At 43.2% G+C, this 20,671-nt stretch overlaps 1 protein-coding gene across 1 annotated transcript in view; it reads left to right on the top strand.

Moving 5' to 3' along the window:
* LOC139375927 (small conductance calcium-activated potassium channel protein 2-like) overlaps positions 1–19,303 on the top strand; it is a 51,561-nt gene extending 32,258 nt beyond the window's left edge. The window contains exons 5-9 of the mRNA XM_071117895.1: positions 5,699–5,840; positions 6,097–6,207; positions 6,933–7,060; positions 12,296–12,365; positions 15,679–19,303. Of these exons, the coding sequence (XP_070973996.1) occupies positions 5,699–5,840; positions 6,097–6,207; positions 6,933–7,060; positions 12,296–12,365; positions 15,679–15,984 (757 nt within the window). The 3' untranslated portion in view covers positions 15,985–19,303. The remainder of the gene's footprint in view (positions 1–5,698; positions 5,841–6,096; positions 6,208–6,932; positions 7,061–12,295; positions 12,366–15,678) is intronic.
* Positions 19,304–20,671: the final 1,368 nt, after the last annotated feature.

Here is a 20,671-nt window from a genome sequence, read left to right as displayed (position 1 = left end):
CATTCAAGGAACAAATAATACTTTATTTGGCAGTATTGTCTACTCCTATATACTGTTGTCTTTAAAGGTAACAGTATTGTCTACTCCTATATACTGTTGTCTTTAAAGGTAACAGTACTGTCTACTCCTATATACTGTTGTCTTTAAAGGTAACAGTTATTGATATCTCTAACAATTCTTTCCAACCAATGTTTTTGGCAAATGTTTCTGTTACTTTTTAGTACCACGACTGACAACAGGGTTTGGAAGATTCAGAATACTCATGTCATTTTGATTTCATTCCTCAAATAGCTTAGGTCAGGATTTCCCAAACTCGGTCCTTCCCAAAATCTAAAGCTTAAGCTTCAACCTATAATATACAGCATAGACCAGGGTATTCAAATCTGTGTAGTGCTAGGGCAAAAAACAAAACATGTACCCAGGGGGGCCCCAGGACCGAGTTTGGGAAGTCCTGGCTTAGAAGACACATTGTCAGGCATTGCCACTGTATGTCCCTGGGACAAACCATCTGTTTCTTGCATGAGCTCATCCACATACGGTGAGAGACGGAGATAAAGAATTCTGGGGGAGATGGCCAGGGTTAAAGACCAGATGACATGAAGAGATGGCCAGGGTTAAAGACCAGATGGCATGAAGAGATGGCCAGGGTTAAAGACCAGATGACATGAAGAGATGGCCAGGGTTAAAGAACAGGTGACATGAAGAGATGGCCAGGGTTAAAGACCAGATGACATGAAGAGATGGCTAGGGTTAAAGACCAGATGACATGAAGAGATGGCCAGGGTTAAAGACCAGATGACATGAAGAGATGGCCAGGGTTAAAGACCAGAAGACATAAAGAGATGGCCAGGGTTAAAGACCAGATGACATGAAGAGATGGCCAGGGTTAAAGACCAGATGACATTAAGGGATGGCCAGGGTTAAAGACCAGATGACATGAAGAGATGGCCAGGGTTAAAGACCAGATGACATGAAGAGATGGCCAGGGTTAAAGACCAGATGACATGAAGAGATGGCCAGGGTTAAAGACCAGATGACATGAAGAGATGGCCAGGGTTAAAGACCAGATGACATTAAGGGATGGCCAGGGTTAAAGACCAGATGACATTAAGGGATGGCCAGGGTTAAAGACCAGATGACATTAAGGGATGGCCAGGGTTAAAGACCAGATGACATTAAGGGTTGGCCAGGGTTAAAGACCAGATGACATTAAGGGATGGCCAGGGTTAAAGACCAGATGACATGAAGAGATGGCCAGGGTTAAAGACCAGATGACATGAAGAGATGGCCAGGGTTAAAGACCAGATGACATGAAGAGATGGCCAGGGTTAAAGACCAGATGACATTAAGGGATGGCCAGGGTTAAAGACCAGATGACATTAAGGGATGGCCAGGGTTAAAGACCAGATGACATTAAGGGATGGCCAGGGTTAAAGACCAGATGACATTAAGGGATGGCCAGGGTTAAAGACCAGATGAGATGAAGAGATGGCCAGGGTTAAAGACCAGATGACATGAAGAGATGGCCAGGGTTAAAGACCAGATGACATTAAGGGATGGCCAGGGTTAAAGACCAGATGACATGAAGAGATGGCCAGGGTTTAATGAAGAGGAAAAAAGCATCACTGCATTTTAACCAATTCCCATTACATTTGAGTCATTTAGCAGATGCTTTTATCCAGAGTGACTTACAGTAGTGAGTGCATATATTTTCATACTTTTTTTTGTGCTGGTCCTCCATGGGAATCAAACCCACAACCTTGGCTTTGCAAGCGACATGCTCTATCAACTGAGTCACACAGGACGCACAGGGGTGAGTTGTGAACTTCAATACCACCCAGAACAGTGACTTGTTTATGATGTTGACATTCTTCAATGGTCTCTCTTGTGTTGGCTGATGCGGTAGATAGATTGCAATGTGTCACCGGTTAGGTTGTTTTCAACACTGTGAATCAAGTGGCATTCCTGTAGTCTAGCACACATTAAAGCCCTTTCTGGAAGGAGTAATTTAGGTCTAGTGCTCTCATCTGTGCATACTTGCAAATAGAGTTGCTGACAAAGTAAGGGAACACAGAATTTTTTGAGGGAGCGATCTTACAAACAATGACATGTCTACAACACAAAGCCTACTTCTATGGGATGATTTTGCAAGGGTGGGAGACATTTTATTTCAGACAATTCCTCTGGTCTCACACTAGGTCGAAAGTGGTGCCAGCTCTTGTCCATGCTATGCCAACACTCTACACAGTATATTGAGAGCTTCAAAATGCCATCGACTGGCTCTGCATCCGTAGCTTCTAGTGCCCATATCACTGTAGTCTATGGACATTTGTCTGAGTCTTCTTCAAGATTCAAGAATTTGGGGGAAAACCTATCTACAGTTTTGTACGCATCTAAAAACAAAACTTCCACACCAAACCATGTCCAGTCATACATGTAGAGAGTCACAATAAGAGTGTTCTTTAAGCAAATACATGGTGATACAGGGAAACCATACACTGCAATGTTACACCATTGTGGAAATGGAAAACAAACCTCTAGCATTGTCGTGCTCTAATCGCTTTCACCAGCCTAGAATCATTTGGACACTACGGCACTTAAAGTACTCCTCCTACAAAGGCGTAATTGGTGCCGTCAAGAGCAACCATGCAATTTGAGATAGTTCCAGTGTGTAAACCAGATTTTTCCCCAACCCCGATGAAGCCAGTGATTGAGTGGAACTCATCATGATACAATAAGCAATTAACACAACTGTAGAAGCAACTAACTTTCAGGACATATTTCACCTCTTTCTTTACCACTTAAGTTCACATGAATCAGAGGATAAAATAAGAAGCAGTGTAATATGTTGACAGAAACGACTTCCACCAGGTTCTGTCACAGAGTTAGTGATCTGAAATGACTCATGTATTTGCCTGTTTTAGTCACAGATTGTCTAAAATTAGCAAATTAGTCACTATAGTGTTGTCCCCCTTTCTCTAAGCCTTGTCAGAGAGGATGCTATTGAAGGCTAACGATTCTGGATTCAGTGCGTATCGCAGAAGTATCACGTTATAGCTCGATTGAAATTTAAAGGCAATGTTCCCTCCCTCGTGGAGACTGCATTCATGGTAAACGCTGCATATGTCGGGCTTTACATTTACATTTTAACACACATTTTCCGCCACACTTCCACGATACGGATTGAATCCAGCCCTAACAATCCAGGTGAAAGAGAAGGGAAGTCAAAAACATTGAGCTTCTTAATGTGTTTTTACTGGTCTCCAGCGTACAGATAAGAGACTGTTTGTATAAATATTCAACCCCCATCCACTTGACAATATTGTGATATTTGTCAAGGATGGTTTTCACTTTGTCGTCGCTCTCTTTGCTCTCAATATACTGGCTTTTCAGCATGCAGGATGCAAACATATTTTTAATGCCTGCATGGTATTGTATCGACGTGCTTTTTTGCATGCCATAGAGTCGCTTGAACCCACACTATTGACTCTGAGGAAAAAAGGATCATGTTGTTTTTCCTGACATTGAGCATGAAAGCAGAGTTGACGTGAAGGAAGAATCCACTCAAAAACCGTCTTTCTGTATTTCTTTAATTAGACCACTGTTGATACAGTCCTAAAATGTTTTGCATGTCAACAGTCAAGTTTTCAAGCTATTGGACTTTCAAGAAGCAAAGTGTCACCAGCCACATCGTATAATGCATTTTGGATCATCATGATTGGGGCGGCAGGGAGCCTAGTGATTAGAGCGTTAGACTTGTAACCCAAAGGTTGCAAGATCGAAGCCCCGAGCTGACAAGGTAAAAATCTGTCTTTCTGAACAAGGCAGTTAACCCACTGTTCCTAGGCTGTCATTGAAAATAAGAATTTGTTCTTAACTGACTGGTGACACACTGTATATTGAGCTTCTTGAAAGTCTAGCATCTTGACTGTTGCTATGCAAAACATTTTGCGACTGATCATCAGTGGACTAAAGATAGAAATACCAAAAGATCGTTTTTGAATGGAGTTTTCTTTTAAAGACATCAGAGTTCAGCAACAACTGCTGAATGCACAGTTTGTTCCTTAAAGAAAGTGATCTGTCTAGGAGGAGATTTTCAAGAATGTTCAAGAGTTCCAAACTTGGTTCATCTACCCCAGGTGTTACAAACTGTATTTCTGCATTGATTAGATTAAATTGTTCCGGATATTTTTATTCCACATGCTGGGTCACTGCTGGATAAGCAAGTCATTAGCATATTCCTAATTGTTTTAACAAGGATCCCTTTCAAAGAAAATCTCTGGGAGCAGAAATGTCATCCTCTTTATCCTTAATAGTCATCCTGTGTACTTTTGAGAGCTATTAGTAATCAAGCTGAACAATGCGCCTCAGTATTATGACTCCTCCTAGACAGCACCTTAGCCAATCAGGGATGTAGTATGTAAAGAAAGGTAGGGTTGGGCTGGATGGGTTAATTTTGGGACTTTATCCCACAATGCAAAGGGGATGGTAATGTCATCATCAATGTTGACATTTGAGGTGGTGTTTTTTTTATCTATCTGCTGTGGTTTTAGGGTTAGTGCTATCATGTATCCTTGGGATGTCCCTACCCTAAACACTAACCTTAATCCTTACCTTAACCCCTTTAAATGTCAACTTCAATGGGGTGAAGTCAGTTGGGACGTCGCAAGGGTCCCGTTTAGACGTTGTGTTTTAAGGGGCATTGGCTATCGCATGGTTTTCTGCCATTTTCAGCAAACAGAATGATGAAATGAAGTGATACATTTTGAAGGGCTGATGTTCATAACCAAACCTTTGTTGGGGTAGTTCAAACTCTTCACATTACAGATCCAAAGTAGTTTTTCCCCCATTGTGCTGTAAGAAATGAGAATTGACACTCTCCTTTCTTTAAACAAAATGATGCTGATGGTCAAATATATTTTCCTCTCTTGTAAGAGCAAATGCAAATGATTTGGGTGCATTGATTCAGAATCTGTTGGGGATGAGTGCTGATCAAAGTGGTTATAGTATTTTAGATTTCCAGTGATTAGTTTGGATTCAAATCCTGTAAGACTCAAACTTAAAAGATCAATTGCCTGCGGTTCTCATAACGCTTAAATGCATAGCTGCATAACTTAATGTATGTCACTTTCTTTATTCCAATCATCTTCCATAATATTTTAATTGCTATGCTAATGAGTAGGAGATGTATGTCTGGATTCATGTCTATTTTTAAATGCTTCTCAATTGATATCATCCATCGTCTCAAGTCGTTTAATAGACACTGATACATACAGTAAATGTTCAGTGTTTTGCTGTGGAGAATTCTCAAACCGCCATCAGCATTTAATTAGATTCTTTAAAAGGATTATTGAAATCAATTGTGTTTTCCCTTCCATATCATTTTCATTTGGCTACTCATTGAATGACTGAATGTGTATCTTCATTTACCACAGAGCATTGACTGAACAGCTACAGTATATTGGAATGTGACGGCACAACTTCATAACGTTTCACCATGTTGTTTCCAACATGGATTGGGTGCTTTTTAGATGTGTAGTGCAGGCATGACGGAAGGTGAAACACTATGCACATGTCATTTCTTTCTTCTTCAACCACCTCTGTTAGTTCACAACCTCTCCAGCATGCTCAGGTTTCCTTTACAGTATCGGGTGTCACTGATGTGTATCTTCCTCTGTTTCTCTCTTCCTTACTTTAGGTATCATGACACACAGGAAGTGACCAGTAACTTCCTGGGAGCCATGTGGCTCATCTCTATTACCTTCCTCTCCATTGGCTACGGAGACATGGTACCTAACACGTACTGTGGGAAAGGCGTATGTCTGCTTACAGGGATCATGGTATGTTACTTGTCATTGGAAATGCATTTCTTTTGTGTGTGTTTCATGCAGACTAATAGACATATTATTCCCATGAAACAGCCATGTTTTAAATCTGACATCTATTTCTTCAACTTGTTGCTTTATTCTAGAGCAGCTCAACATCTTGAAATGTTTCCCTCCAAGCAGTCACCTCACTATTAATACAATAACTCAACTCAACAGTCACCCTTCACATTATTTCATTTCTGGGCCTGACTATGTTTCTGACCAATAGGGAGCTGGCTGCACTGCACTGGTGGTCGCCGTGGTAGCCAGGAAGTTGGAGTTGACCAAGGCTGAGAAGCATGTCCACAACTTCATGATGGACACACAACTCTGCAAACGAGTGAGTTACTCAAGCTCTCATTCTAGTGGCATCTTTGTTCTTCCACCATTGAGCACTACTGTAAATGTCACATCCCCTTACTGTACGGGAGGTTATATTACAATAATACAATAACTGTCATTTATGGTTCCTGATGGAACAGGGTAAAACAAATTAATGTCCCTGGTAAGAAGTTTTTTTCATCGGTTTACCTTTCTCAATTCAGTTTACCTTTTTCAATTCAGTTTACCTTTCTCAATTCAGTTTACCTTTTTCAACTCAGTTTACCTTTCTCAATTCAGTTTACCTTTCTCAATTCAGTTTACCTTTTTCAATTCAGTTTACCTTTTTCAATTCAGTTTACCTTTTTCAATTCAGTTTACCTTTTTCAGTTCAGTTTACCTTTCCCAATTCAGTTTACCTTTCTCAATTCAGTTTACCTTTTTCAATTCAGTTTACCTTTCTCAATTCAGTTTACCTTTCTCAATTCAGTTTACCTTTCCCAATTCAGTTTACCTTTCTCAATTCAGTTTACCTTTTTCAATTCAGTTTACCTTTTTCAATTCAGTTTACCTTTCCCAATTCAGTTTACCTTTTTCAATTGAGTTTACCTTTTTCAATTGAGTTTACCTTTCTCAATTCCCTAAAAGTAAATCCACATAGAGTATTATGTTATGAACAGGCAGTTGTTCGGGACACCCTGCCCTTGCCCGAGGGTTCACATGCGTTTCCTCATTGGTCGGCAGGTAAAGAACACAGCTGCCAATGTACTCAGGGAAACATGGCTCATCTACAAACACACTAAGTTGGTCAAGAAGATCGATCACGCCAAGGTGCGGAAACACCAGCGCAAGTTTCTACAGGCCATCCATCAGTAAGTGTTGTTTCCCAAAGATCATGACTCCATCGTTAGCATGTCTGAAGCCTACGTGGACACATACAGTTGTTTTTACCACCTGTTGTTAAGTTGTTAAATACATGTTCTTGTCTTTATTGCTCTTTGTTGTAGAGCTAGTAACAGTAGTAGTGGTTTTAGTTGCACTGCTAACAGTATTTTTGTGCAGATATGCATCAGTGGAGGCTGCTGAGGGGAGGACGGCTCATAATAATGGCTGGAATGGAGTCAATGGAATGGTATCAACCGCATGGAAACCACGTGATTGATGTGTTTGATACCATTCCATTGACTCTATTCCAGACATTATTATGAGCCGTTCTCCCCTCAGCAGCCTCCACTCTTGTGTTTTCTTAACAGCACTCTCAGTCAGCGGCGTCACTGGTGGTCTTTGTTATAATGTCCTTCCTTTCCTACTCTCAGCCATTTCCTGTGACAAATTCTGTGTGTTTGGGTTAGCTAGATGTGTTATTTAGTTGTGTACTAAAACACTAACACGAACACACACTGGATACCGCACCTAACAAATGCTATGTACAGACACACACACACTGTAATGTAATGGTCCTCCTCCCCCTGCCCTTCCCCTCCTCAACCCTTACCCTGTGCTTACAGTGAGAAGTGTAATGGTTCACTTGTTTCGTGGATGTTGTGGGGTTTAAAACTTTGTACTGTGTTCTGTTTTTGTTTTGCTCTATCACTGCAGAGCTCAGAAGTAAGTTGAGTCTTCTATGTTCCTCCTGTTTCCTCGACATTCTCCCTCTCCATGTCTTCGTTTTGACATGCATGAACCTTCAAATGCTGGATGCCGGTTGTTTTGGTTTTCTTTCAATGTTCCATTTACCCCCATCCTCTGAATGGAATGACAGAAAGCATCAACATTACCACCGATGATGACATGGTAGTGGGGTGTCTGAAGAAAGTCAGAGGCATCTGGCAGTATGAGCTTGTTGGGGCTTGTTGGCTAGGCCGGAGTCCATTCATCAATGAAGTCACCATCTATGATGTTACCATGATTAATATAGAAACAATATGTAGGCTATATTAACCTGCATTGGCAGACCCATCCTTGATCCTGATTTTGTGGTTAACACTTATCTCAAGGGTTTGAAAAGTCTGTTTTTGTTTTGAGGTATTTTTTATATGTTGTATTGCCATCAACACTCAGACATATCAGACACTCACAATAAAGAACACAACTGCAGTGGCCTAGTATCTTAACTCACCCTAGCAGGAAGTACCCTGGAAACCAGCTTTAGAGTAATTTTTGCACCCAACTCTGATGCCTTTCCTTCACAGACGCTATATAGGAAAGAACGGGCCTTGCTGGTAGCCTCTAGTTAGATGAAGCTGAAAACAGAACCTTTGCTGTGATGTCCTCATTTGCACATCAATGAATGTCCTTGCCTCAGAATTAGCACTTTGGGGAACTTTCTGCCTGCCTCAAGTCACCAGGATGTCAATCCATTTTAATTTATTTTGTTATTTCACCTTTATTTAACCAGGTAGGCTAGTTGAGAACAAGTTCTCATTTACAAGATAAGGCAAAGCAGTTCGACACATACAACAACACAGAGTTACACATGGAATAAACAAACATACAGTCAATAATACAGTAGAAAAAAATATATATACAGTGCCTTGCGAAAGTATTCGGCCCCCTTGAACTTTGCGACCTTTTGCCACATTTCAGGCTTCAAACATAAAGATATAAAACTGTATTTTTTTGTGAAGAATCAACAACAAGTGGGACACAATCATGAAGTGGAACGACATTTATTGGATATTTCAAACTTTTTTAACAAATCAAAAACTGAAAAATTGGGCGTGCAAAATTATTCAGCCCCCTTAAGTTAATACTTTGTAGCCCCACCTTTTGCTGCGATTACAGCTGTAAGTCGCTTGGGGTATGTCTCTATCAGTTTTGCACATCGAGAGACTGACATTTTTTCCCATTCCTCCTTGCAAAACAGCTCGAGCTCAGTGAGGTTGGATGGAGAGCATTTGTGAACAGCAGTTTTCAGTTCTTTCCACAGATTCTCGATTGGATTCAGGTCTGGACTTTGACTTGGCCATTCTAACACCTGGATATGTTTATTTTTGAACCATTCCATTGTAGATTTTGCTTTATGTTTTGGATCATTGTCTTGTTGGAAGACAAATCTCCGTCCCAGTCTCAGGTCTTTTGCAGACTCCATCAGGTTTTCTTCCAGAATGGTCCTGTATTTGGCTCCATCCATCTTCCCATCAATTTTAACCATCTTCCCTGTCCCTGCTGAAGAAAAGCAGGCCCAAACCATGATGCTGCCACCACCATGTTTGACAGTGGGGATGGTGTGTTCAGCTGTGTTGCTTTTACGCCAAACATAACGTTTTGCATTGTTGCCAAAAAGTTCAATTTTGGTTTCATCTGACCAGAGCACCTTCTTCCACATGTTTGGTGTGTCTCCCAGGTGGCTTGTGGCAAACTTTAAACAACACTTTTTATGGATATCTTTAAGAAATGAAAAGAAAAGGCCAGATTTGTGCAATATATGACTGATTGTTGTCCTATGGACAGAGTCTCCCACCTCAGCTGTAGATCTCTGCAGTTCATCCAGACTGATCATGGGCCTCTTTGCTGCATCTCTGATCAGTCTTCTCCTTGTATGAGCTGAAAGTTTAGAGGAACGGCCAGGTCTTGGTAGATTTGCAGTGGTCTGATACTCTTTCCATTTCAATATTATCGCTTGCACAGTGCTCCTTGGGATGTTTAAAGCTTGGGAAATCTTTTTGTATCCAAATCCGGCTTTAAACTTCTTCACAACAGTATCTCGGACCTGCCTGGTGTGTTCCTTGTTCTTCATGATGCTCTCTGCGCTTTTAACGGACCTCTGAGACTATCACAGTGCAGGTGCATTTATACGGAGACTTGATTACACACAGGTGGATTGTATTTATCATCATTAGTCATTTAGGTCAACATTGCATGATTCAGAGATCCTCACTGAACTTCTGGAGAGAGTTTGCTGCACTGAAAGTAAAGGGGCTGAATAATTTTGCACGCCCAATTTTTCAGTTTTTGATTTGTTAAAAAAGTTTGAAATATCCAATAAATGTCATTCCACTTCATGATTGTGTCCCACTTGTTGTTGATTCTTCACAAAAAAATACAGTTTTATATCTTTATGTTTGAAGCCTGAAATGTGGCAAAAGGTCGCAAAGTTCAAGGGGGCCGAATACTTTCGCAAGGCACTGTATATACAGTGTGTGCAAATGAGGTAAGATAAGGGAGGTAAAGGCAATAAAATAGGCCATAGTGGCGAGGTAATTATGATATAGCAATTAAACACTGGAGTGATAGATGTGCAGAAGATGAATGTGCAAGTAGAGATACTGGGGTGCAAAGGAGCAAAATAAATAAATACAGTATTGGGATGAGGTAGTTGGATGGGCTATTTACAGATGGCCTATGTACAGGTGCAATGATCTGTGAGCTGCTCTGACCCATTTGATTGATTGGTGTGATGTCATCACTGACATCATTACTTTAAACCAATGCACAAATATCCTCCCAAGGTATTTAAATATTCATTGAAAGTGATTAAAAAAATATTTAACCTTTATTTACCTAATCCGATATAAGTAATCACTTTTCCAAGGGCGACCAGATCAAGAATGCAGATGCGGTGTTTAGGAAGTGTAGTACAGTACATAAATATCATAAATCAGTCATTTAAAGTACACTTTTTTCAGTGTTTTATCGACCAATGTCATAGAAAAGTGCCACTGGTATAGATACTGTAAGCCACATTCACATTCACAGGGTATGGCCCTTCCCTCACATACACCCTCCACATAAGTGCACATCACTCAAGTCACTGCAAGCTCACCCTATGACTGACGTTTCTCTGACGGCCTGCCACTGAGCTAGCTGTAAGGGTGTGACAGCTGGGAGCACACGTAAAGGAAAGGCTCTATTTTTGATAATATTTACATTTATTGAATTTTTTATTGGGGGGGGGGGTATTTTGTTTGGACTTTTATTTGACTCATAGACTTTTTTTGCGTTTTTGCATGTATTGGTTTGGCGATGATCAGGATTGGGAATGTATGTATATGCATGCAGGCTGCTCTCTCTCCTCAACGTCCTACCAGAGAGAGTTCTTCTGACAAACATGTGTTGCTCTTCTCCCCTCCACCTTGATGACCCACCCACCTACCACCCCCCTGCCTCTGCCCCCTATCCCCACTCTCTACCCTCTCCACCTCCCCTGCCTCCTATCCCCACTCTCTACCCTCTCAACCTCCCCTGCCTCCTATCCCCACTCTCTACACTCCCCACATCCCATGCCTCCTATCCCCACTATCTACCCTCTCAACCTCCTCTGCCTCCTATCCCCACTCTCTACCCTCTCCACCTCCCTGCCTCTGCCCCCTATCCCCACTCTCTACCCTCTCCACCTCCCCTGCCTCCTATCCCCACTCTCTACCCCCCCTGCTTCCTATCCCCACTCTCTACCCCCCTGCCTCCTATCCCCACTCTCCACCTCCCCTGCCTCCTATCCCCACTCTCTACCCCCCCTGCCTCTGCCTCCTATCCCCACTCTTTAACTTCTCCACCTCCCCTGCCTCCTATCCCCACTCTCTACCCCCCTGCCTCTGCCTCCTATCCCCACTCTCTACCCTCTCCACCTCCCCTGCCTCCTATCCCCACTCTCCACCTCCGCTGCCTCCTATCCCCACTCTCCACCTCCCCTGCCTCCTATCCCCACTCTCCACCTCCCCTGCCTCCTATCCCCACTCTCCACCTCCGCTGCCTCCTATCCCCACTCTCCACCTCCCCTGCCTCCTATCCCCACTCTCTACCCCCCCCCTGCCTCCTATCCCCACTCTTTACCCCCCCCGCCTCTGCCTCCTATCCCAACTCTCTACCCTCTTCACTCCCCCTGCCTCTGCCTCCTATTCCCACTCTCTACCCCCCCTGCCTCTGCCTCCTATCCCCACTCTTTAACTTCTCCACCTCCCCTGCCTCCTATCCCCACTCTCTACCCCCCCTGCCTCTGCCTCCTATCCCCACTTTCTACCCCCCCCCCCGCGCCTCTGCCTCCTATCCCCACTCTCTACCCCCCGCCCCCTTCCTCTGCCTCCTATCCCCACTCTCTACCCCCCGCCCCCTTCCTCTGCCTCCTATCCCCACTCTCTACCCTCTTCACCCCCCCTGCCTCTGCCCAGACTGCGCAGTGTGAAGATGGAGCAGAGGAAACTCAATGATCAGGCCAACACGCTAGTAGACCTGGCTAAGGTAAGAAGACCCAGATATACAGGCCCCGATCCAGGCCACTGCCCTGGCTTATAAAGGCCATGCGGCAGGGTTTTTCAAAGGTTTGCAGCTGGACGCCGGCCGCAGCATTGATGTGTGTGGCATTTGCACTCCAGGTTTCTATTTTAAAATGTTCAGAAGCTGGTGCTTTAATGTGTGTTTGCACTGCCAGACCCCTACCGGTCTCTCTTCACCTGCTGTTAAAGCAGTCTGTCTTGGCTTAGGGAATAGAGCATTGGATAGCCATGTAAATAACACCTAAACTCTTTGATGTTCGTTATTCACCTTCTCTGTAGTAGTCATTAGTAGCCTGTTCAGTTGAACAGACAGCAGGGCTTTGTTGGTCCGTGAAGTCGTTTGTAGATTATCCCCTAAGTTTGACTCGGCTAATGACAGATATATGATGATGAAAAATGACCAATTAGCTCAGAGAAATGCATTCTCTTGTCAACTTAATTGGGGGGCTAGAGTCCTGTGGTATTAGTCAGCATCCTGACAAGACATCCTTGATCCTGAATTGTCCTGCTATTATGACCGGTGGAATATAAGGAGGTAGAACACTTCCAAAACACAAACATGTGTTATTGTGGGGGCGATAGCCCCTAACAGTATATGCATTGGTTGAAGCGCAATGTTAAAATCGAATCTCCCTACCATAATATCTATGCCAATATGACACCAAAAAAGACCATTTCTTGCCCCGAACGACAGCGTCCACAAAGTGACCATTAGACTTTCCAGCATTTGGACTGAATAAGTTTGTAGGGTTAACAGTTTTGATTAAATTTATAATTTATCACTCTCACGTGCTCATTTATGTCCATTAACTACCCTTTTCTAGCATTTCTGACTATGCTAACATCTTTTCAGCCAAATCTCAGTTCTGAAATAGGACCAAAGCTCTTAGGTTGCGCAGCACTAGCAGCTAGCTAATGTAACAGTAGTCCATCCCCTCGCCGGGCTCGAACCCCTTGCCTCCTATCCCCACTCTCCACCTCCCCTGCCTCCTATCCCCACTCTCTGCCCCCCCCCCCCATGCCTCCTATCCCCACTCTTTACCCCCCCCCCCCGCCTCTGCCTCCTATCCCAACTCTCTACCCCCCTGCCTCTGCCTCCTATCCCCACTCTCTACCCCCCCGCCTCTGCTTCCTATCCCCACTTTCTACCCCCCCGCCTCTGCCTCCTATCCCCACTTTCTACCCCCCCGCCTCTGCCTCCTATCCCAACTCTCTACCCCCCTGCCTCTGCCTCCTATCCCCACTCTCTACCCCCCCGCCTCTGCTTCCTATCCCCACTTTCTACCCCCCCGCCTCTGCCTCCTATCCCCACTTTCTACCCCCCCCCCCCCCACCGCCTCTGCCTCCTATCCCCCCCCCCTGCACACAGACAACAGCCACCCACGAAGCATCGTTACCCATCGCTCCACAAAAGCCCGGACCTTGCAGAGCAAGGGGAACAACTACTTCAAGGTCTCAGAGCGAGTGACGTCGAATCGAACCGCTATTAGCGCGCACCACCGCTAACTAGCTAGCCATTTCACATCGGTCACACTAACACCACTTGGATGAGAGGCAAGCTACAAGGAAAGGAAGCTAGCTATATTTTTCTTTCGAAAGTTTTTCACATGGATAAAGCCCTCTGTGCAAGCTGTTGGCCTTGGCACTTACATGCAATCACAGCACAAACAAATAAGCACAATTTAGATAGCTGCCATTGCCAGTTAGCTAGCCAACTACCAATAGCCAGTAATGTTAGCTAGCTAGCTACAAGCCAACAAAGGCTGTAACTTTAACTGTATGGACAGTTAGCGATGCACCGGCACAATAATATCTCCCACATTCTTCCACAAAGCACAGTTCATAGTCAACACTAAACTTTGGGAAACTGCCATGCTGCTAATGTATAATACATGCAATGAGAATTGCTAATCTAATGTTAACGTTAGCTAACGTTACTCCATACACTAGTCAACCTGGATTGCTTAGCTAGCTAACGTTACAGCCCTTACCTTATGCCTTTATTCAGTACACTCCCTCCTCTGTCAATACAATTTTCTTAATGTCATTATAATCCAAATTTGCGCTGACTGACTAACACAGTGTCAAGTTACTTTTCAATTTTCAACTGTTTTCAACTTTTTTTCTTCTTTTTTGTAACCAAGCAAGACAAATAAACGTTCAATCAGTACTGAGTGAATGAACAAAAAGCTTCCTGTCATCACCACTGTCCATTTAAATAGTGTCAAGATAATGCATCATGACAGGGTTCGTAGAGTACGCGTTAACGTCACCGCCGTGGGATCTGAAGGTCCCGGCCCACGCACAGTGTTTGGTGGCTCTTATTAAAAGAGCATCGTTGAGTGGCAATGGCCAGGGACTGTGGTGTGGGTATTATTGTGCACGACGACAATAGTGTGTGAATACGGCCCGTAATTCAGGGCGTTGTGAGCATCTGCAGGAACATCTCCCCCTTGTGACACTTTTGATATTCTGGATTTCCCTTGATTGTCTATGCGATTTAAAATGTGGGCCAAAAGAAAAGGGAAACAAAACTATTATCTGAGTTTTTCGGGGGCGAAGCACACTGTCTACCGGTGTCCTAACTAGCTAGCTAGCTACCGGTGTTGCCCCCACCTCCCACCTGCTGTGTAATAGAGTCCTCATTTTTTATATTATCCATATTGACTTAAATGGGTTTCTGGTTTTTCGCTTCCCTCTGGAAAATCTGCTGCTAATATTAAATAAATAATCATAACTACATTATTTCTGTTGCCGTTTGTCATTATTGTGTATTTTTACTTTACTTCTATTGCTGTGTTATGCTGTATAATAATGTTGCATAATCACCTTCCAGTGTAAAAAACAAAAAATACAGTTTAATTTATTTAGTGTTCAAAAGCTGTGGTGATATTGATAAGAAAAGATCCCTGCCAATTAGTTTTTTCCCTAGTTGCTACCCCTTCTAACCCAGATAGTTATCTTTCCTGTCAACTCTCATATTGACATCAATAGATTCAGATTCCAGTTAGTTGTTTACTCTAGCATGATTTATTTATTAATGAATTTGTTCATTATTATTACCTCTTAAGAGGTCATTTGCAACTGATGTGAGTTCAAAGCTACCAGTCTAATATTCACCATATAGTGATCATGATACCATACAGAATTTACATGCATATGCTTTGAGAGCAATTTATGGCAAGTGTCAAACGACTACATTTCATATACACAATAAATACAATTAGCATATAACATAATAGATCCATCACCTCGTCTCTCTCCTCCTCCTCCTACAGACCCAGAACGTGATGTATGACCTGGTGTCGGAGCTGCAGGAGCGTAGCGAGGAACTGGACAAGCGGATCGGCATGCTAGAGGAAAAGCTGGACTCGGTGACGGGGAGCCTACAGGCTCTGCCCTGTCTCATCTCCCAAGCCATAAACCAGCAGCAGCAGGAATTCCTGGACGGCTTCCTACACCGCTTCCGGCCCACCTCACTGGGCTCAGAGCGCTCCGAACGTTCAGAGCGTTCCTGGACCTCCACCGCCCGCCGGCGTCGCTCGCCCTCAACGGCGCCGCACACCTCCTCTGACAGCGGTTAGCCCCCCCCCCCTCGGAACCACCCAAAACGACCCTAAACCGCACTACCCCCTATGACAACCCATAACATTCCCCTAACCCCCTAAGCCCCCCTCTACGTCACATCCAAAAACCAACACCTCTATGACTGAACTTCCAGCGTGGGACTGAACTAGAAACTGCTCCAATGCAAACCATTAAAAACTTTGACACATCCACTAAACAACAACCTAAACGACTTAAACCGAGGCAAGTAGAGATATGGTTTATGTTTTAGCCATTGTATGGCTGTTCAAGTTAGCTTTTTTTGTAAAAGCCCTTGTATAGTTAAACTGACTGAGTTTAGGGTTGCTGGGGTGAGAGCTGGCTATCACACCGGAGCGTCCTTAACCCAGTGAGGAGTGGGGGTGGGGGGGATAGGGGTTGTCCGTCCGTGGAGGGTCTGCCTGGACTTGCCTGGCCTGGTCAGATCAGTCTACGGGGTCCGAGGAGGATAGATGACACCTTTGTCCACACGGAGGGACACATCAAACTGGTGGACTTCCCTTTTACAAGACAAGTGTCATGGTTTTTCCTCGTAAGCCACGGTGACTGTTTAAGAGGGCCTCTGAAAGCTCTGACGTCAGTTCATTGTTGAATTTCACTTAAGGTGAGGTGGGGGGGGGGGGGTCACACAAAAGGAGAGCAAGGGGAATGCACATGACATTACTACTGAGTAGGAAAATGTACACGAATGCCAATTTCAAAGTTTCCGTTTCCTTGTTCTTACCAAGGGAAAGTTGAGAGCGACTATCTTTTTTAGTTACATATTGACATGTGATTTTTCAGTGCCTGAATGTACAAATAGTAGAGGGTTATTTAATTACTAATTTCAGAGCAAGTTTTTTACGATGTTAACACTGAATACAAGCATTGCATTCCTTTTTCAGATACATTCCTCTTCAAAAACTCATAGAAATTGTCTTAATGTAATGCATAACATTGCCTCCATTACACAATATCTCTTAATGTTTTGAAAAGTTTTTTTTTTTTTATGCTAACCACTAAAAACGGAATAGGTCAGAAAGAGAGAGAGTGAGAGAGAGAAAAAAAGAGAGAATGTGTTTGAGGGAGAGAGTTCACTTCCAGCTCGATGCTGCACACTCATACTCACACAAAACTATGAAATGTAGTCTATCTTTTCCATATACTCTTACAAAAAAGGGTTTCAAAAGGGTTCTACAGCTGTCCCCATTGGATAACCCTTTTTGCTCCCAGGTAGAACCCTTTCCACAGAGGGTTCTACATGGAACCCAAAGGGCTTCTACCTGGGAGCAAAAAGGGTTTATCAAAGGGTTCTTCTATGGGGACAGCCGAAGAACCCTTTTAGGTTCTAGATAGCACTTTTTTTTCTAAGAGTGTACAAATCAGAGCTTCCACAGGTATTCAGATAATGGCATGGCTTGAAGTCTGCTGTGAAACGGTGACCGGCACACAATACCGACCGAACTGAGAAACCAACCCTGTCCCTTGCATGGTTCTGTGCAAAAATGACGATGGAGCAAAACCTTTTGGATGGCTTGACGATTTGCATTTAGATTTATGTTACTTTTGTTGTTGTTACTTCGATTTCTTTCTTTGGCGGGGGACCTAGGATTTCTAGAGTTGAAAAGCTAGAGAGTTGCAGTAATGTGTTACAGTATAACAAATGCATTCCCTGTCTGAAATTGGCGTGAAGAAAAATCTCTCTAAAAAAAAACCCTGAAAGAATACAAATAAAGTACTTAGCTACTTGGATGGCTAGAGACAGTAAATTAGTTCACAGTACCACAAGGTGTCCAAATGACGTATTACCTTGACCTCCTTCAAAAGGGTAATGGATCTCCCATTTAAGAAATTATAAATCAAGAAAACAGCATCACGATTTGACTTACGTAAGGAGAACAAACCTTATCAGAAAGTCAGTTAGACATGTTGTAGTCTGTCGTCCACCAAACAGTCTACCAAGTCTCTACCTGTAAGCATCCACTAGCGGTCAGGCTGTCCAGAGAGAGAGCTCTTGGTTTAATAACATGTTCAGCTTGCTGTGAAAGGGACTTAATCAAGCATGACTCTTCACTGCCGCTCTACACACTAACCATCCACTCCAACTGAGGGATATCACTCCATTGCGGTATAGTCAGGGGTGGACTGGGACCAGAAATCGTCTCTGCTATTTCTAACACAACGGCCCTTGAGGCCCCCATTATAAGCCAGATAATTGTCATTTTGCACAAAAAACGAAGTTGGACAGGCCCACTGTGCTAAAAATGGACCAGTCCACCTGGCAAGTCCGCCACTGCTTATAGTCTCTCTTTAAAATCAGCTTTTACACCTTTGAGTTGATTGGAGGGTTACTCGATTGTGCTCTCACCTGTTCCAGGCATACCAGCGTTAACCTCTTCATATGTTTGAGATTTAACTCCTTCATCTGTCATCACCAAAAAAAAGCTCCATACCTAATTATATGTTTTACTATATTTTTGTTCCAACAACCATTTTGATGGTAGGAAAATTTGGTCGAAAAATGGGGGAACCCCCGTGTCTCTCTTCAGATTGCATTTAGTGCATGATACTTAGTATAGCACCAGTAAACAGACATCACAGGTGCTTGAATGTCCTCTCCAGAGAGTAGAGGTACTTCAGCTGGCAGAGAGGAAGCAAAGAAAGAGAGAGAGAGAGAGAGAGAGAGAGAGAGAGAGAGAGATTAGAGCTATACCTCATTTACTGACAGATGTCCGTTTTGCCCCATGGGGTTTAGAAGCAGCAAGAGTGGGTGTCCCGCGAATATGACCTCATTGTGGATGTCACAGAACAAATGGGACAAATGTAATAACGAAGGGGCAGATGCAGCGGGGCGCAACTTTCAGGACATTACAGAAATATAAATAGAAAAGTAATGTATAGAGCGGGTATTGCTCTCTGTATTTCACATTATGATAGAGAATGTCAGTTCTAGACATCGTATTTCTTTATGACATGCCCCAGGGTTTTTCTAAACGTTAACTGCCCAAACATCATTCCAATAGCTGTTACAGCAAAATAGAGTCCTCGTTTTATGAAAATAGTCCTTGCCAAAAATGCCACAATTTTTCAAAGAGAGGGAGGGAAATTCATATCAATATGCTGATAATATCTGGTGAGGAAAATAATCTGAATACAATCATTCTTACTTCTATCTAAAAGAACAGGCAAAGCTGGCATCTGATTGTGTTTAGACTAGATAAAACAGGATGAAAACTAAGTAATGTATACCATTGTTATGTGTACACTGCCACAGAATGCATTTGTAGTAGCGGAATAAACCAATTTTAATGGCTGGCATTCGCTGATGGTATGTTCTCTGTACGTGTTGTTATTTATTTTGCAGGTGACAGTTGTACCAAAAAGAGGAGAACGTCTGGTCATTAAATACTATCTTCAGCTATGATTTCGCTCTCCATTTTTTGTCATCAAGGGGATTGCTAATATTTTGACTTTAAGTACTGTAAATACATGTAGGTTAAACAAGTAGGTGCAACTGATCACCCTCACTTCCTCTGCAACCACACCTACAGTAGGGCCTACATACAGTACCTCAGATTCCTTTTTGACTGTATAGATAGAATAAGGTATCATAACACAATTGCATGTGGTAAATGTAACTGGGTGTGATTTTGGCATCAGTTCTGAGTAATAATGGCAGGTCTTGAAGTTTGCTGGGAGACGGTGACCGGCACACAATACCGACCGAACTGAGAAACCAACCCTGTCCCTTGCATGGTTCTGTGCAAAAATGACGATGGAGCAAAACCTTTTGGATGGCTTTACGATTTGCATTTAGATTTATGTCACTTTAGTTGTTTGTTTTTTTAATTCGATTTCTTTTTTATTTTTATTAGGAACCTCCGTAAATCCTACTACAGTATTTTACAGTTTCCCCAACTTTTCATGAGCAATTTTGTTTTTGAGGGGAGCCTCCAGGAGCAGAGAAACTGGAACATACTGTGCCAAGTGCTGACAGAGAGCCAGAATGGTCCCGTGCAAGCCACAGACGACTTGCGCTAAATAAACACTGTGGAAGGAAACAACCTAAAACATGATCACAAAGTCCTTATTGATAGAAACATAAACACAGTGTTCTGGGGGACATCCGACATCTTAAGCCCAGTTCCAAGGTAAACTATGAGCTGTCGTCACAAATGCAAGGCTACGGGGCCACACCCATTCATGTACGGGCCCGGCTTAACGAGGCTATTTATGTCCACATGTATAAAATGATCCTTTCGACGTTAATTATACAGAGTGGCCAATGGGAGAAATTATGACACACCTCTTTTCCAATAAGTGTCACCCCTCTGTATGATGTAACCCTCACCGAGAACTTGAAGTGTGAAAAGGTCCCTATGGGATGTCAGCGCTGGCAGAGGGAGACATTTATTCACTTATGTTTCCACTGCCTCTCCCTGTCTGCCCCGGAGGTTACTACCAGCTGCAATATGCTAATGCTGCTCCAATCACTTTCGGCTAATGTGGTTGGGCATACACTTGGGGATATCAAAGAGGATAGGAATTGATCCACATTTTCAGCCTTTTTTTCAATGGACAGTGGTGAGGAGAAGAGGGAGGAGTATAGGGGCTTTCTGTGGAGATGTTTCTTGGAGAGAGCGTCTCCCATTTCTACATCCATCATCCTGCTCACCCGGAGAAGGT

The sequence above is a fragment of the Oncorhynchus clarkii genome, chromosome 20 (assembly GCF_045791955.1).
Source record: "Oncorhynchus clarkii lewisi isolate Uvic-CL-2024 chromosome 20, UVic_Ocla_1.0, whole genome shotgun sequence".
Lineage (NCBI taxonomy): Eukaryota > Metazoa > Chordata > Actinopteri > Salmoniformes > Salmonidae > Oncorhynchus > Oncorhynchus clarkii.
This window is presented reverse-complemented; position numbering and strand designations above follow the sequence as displayed.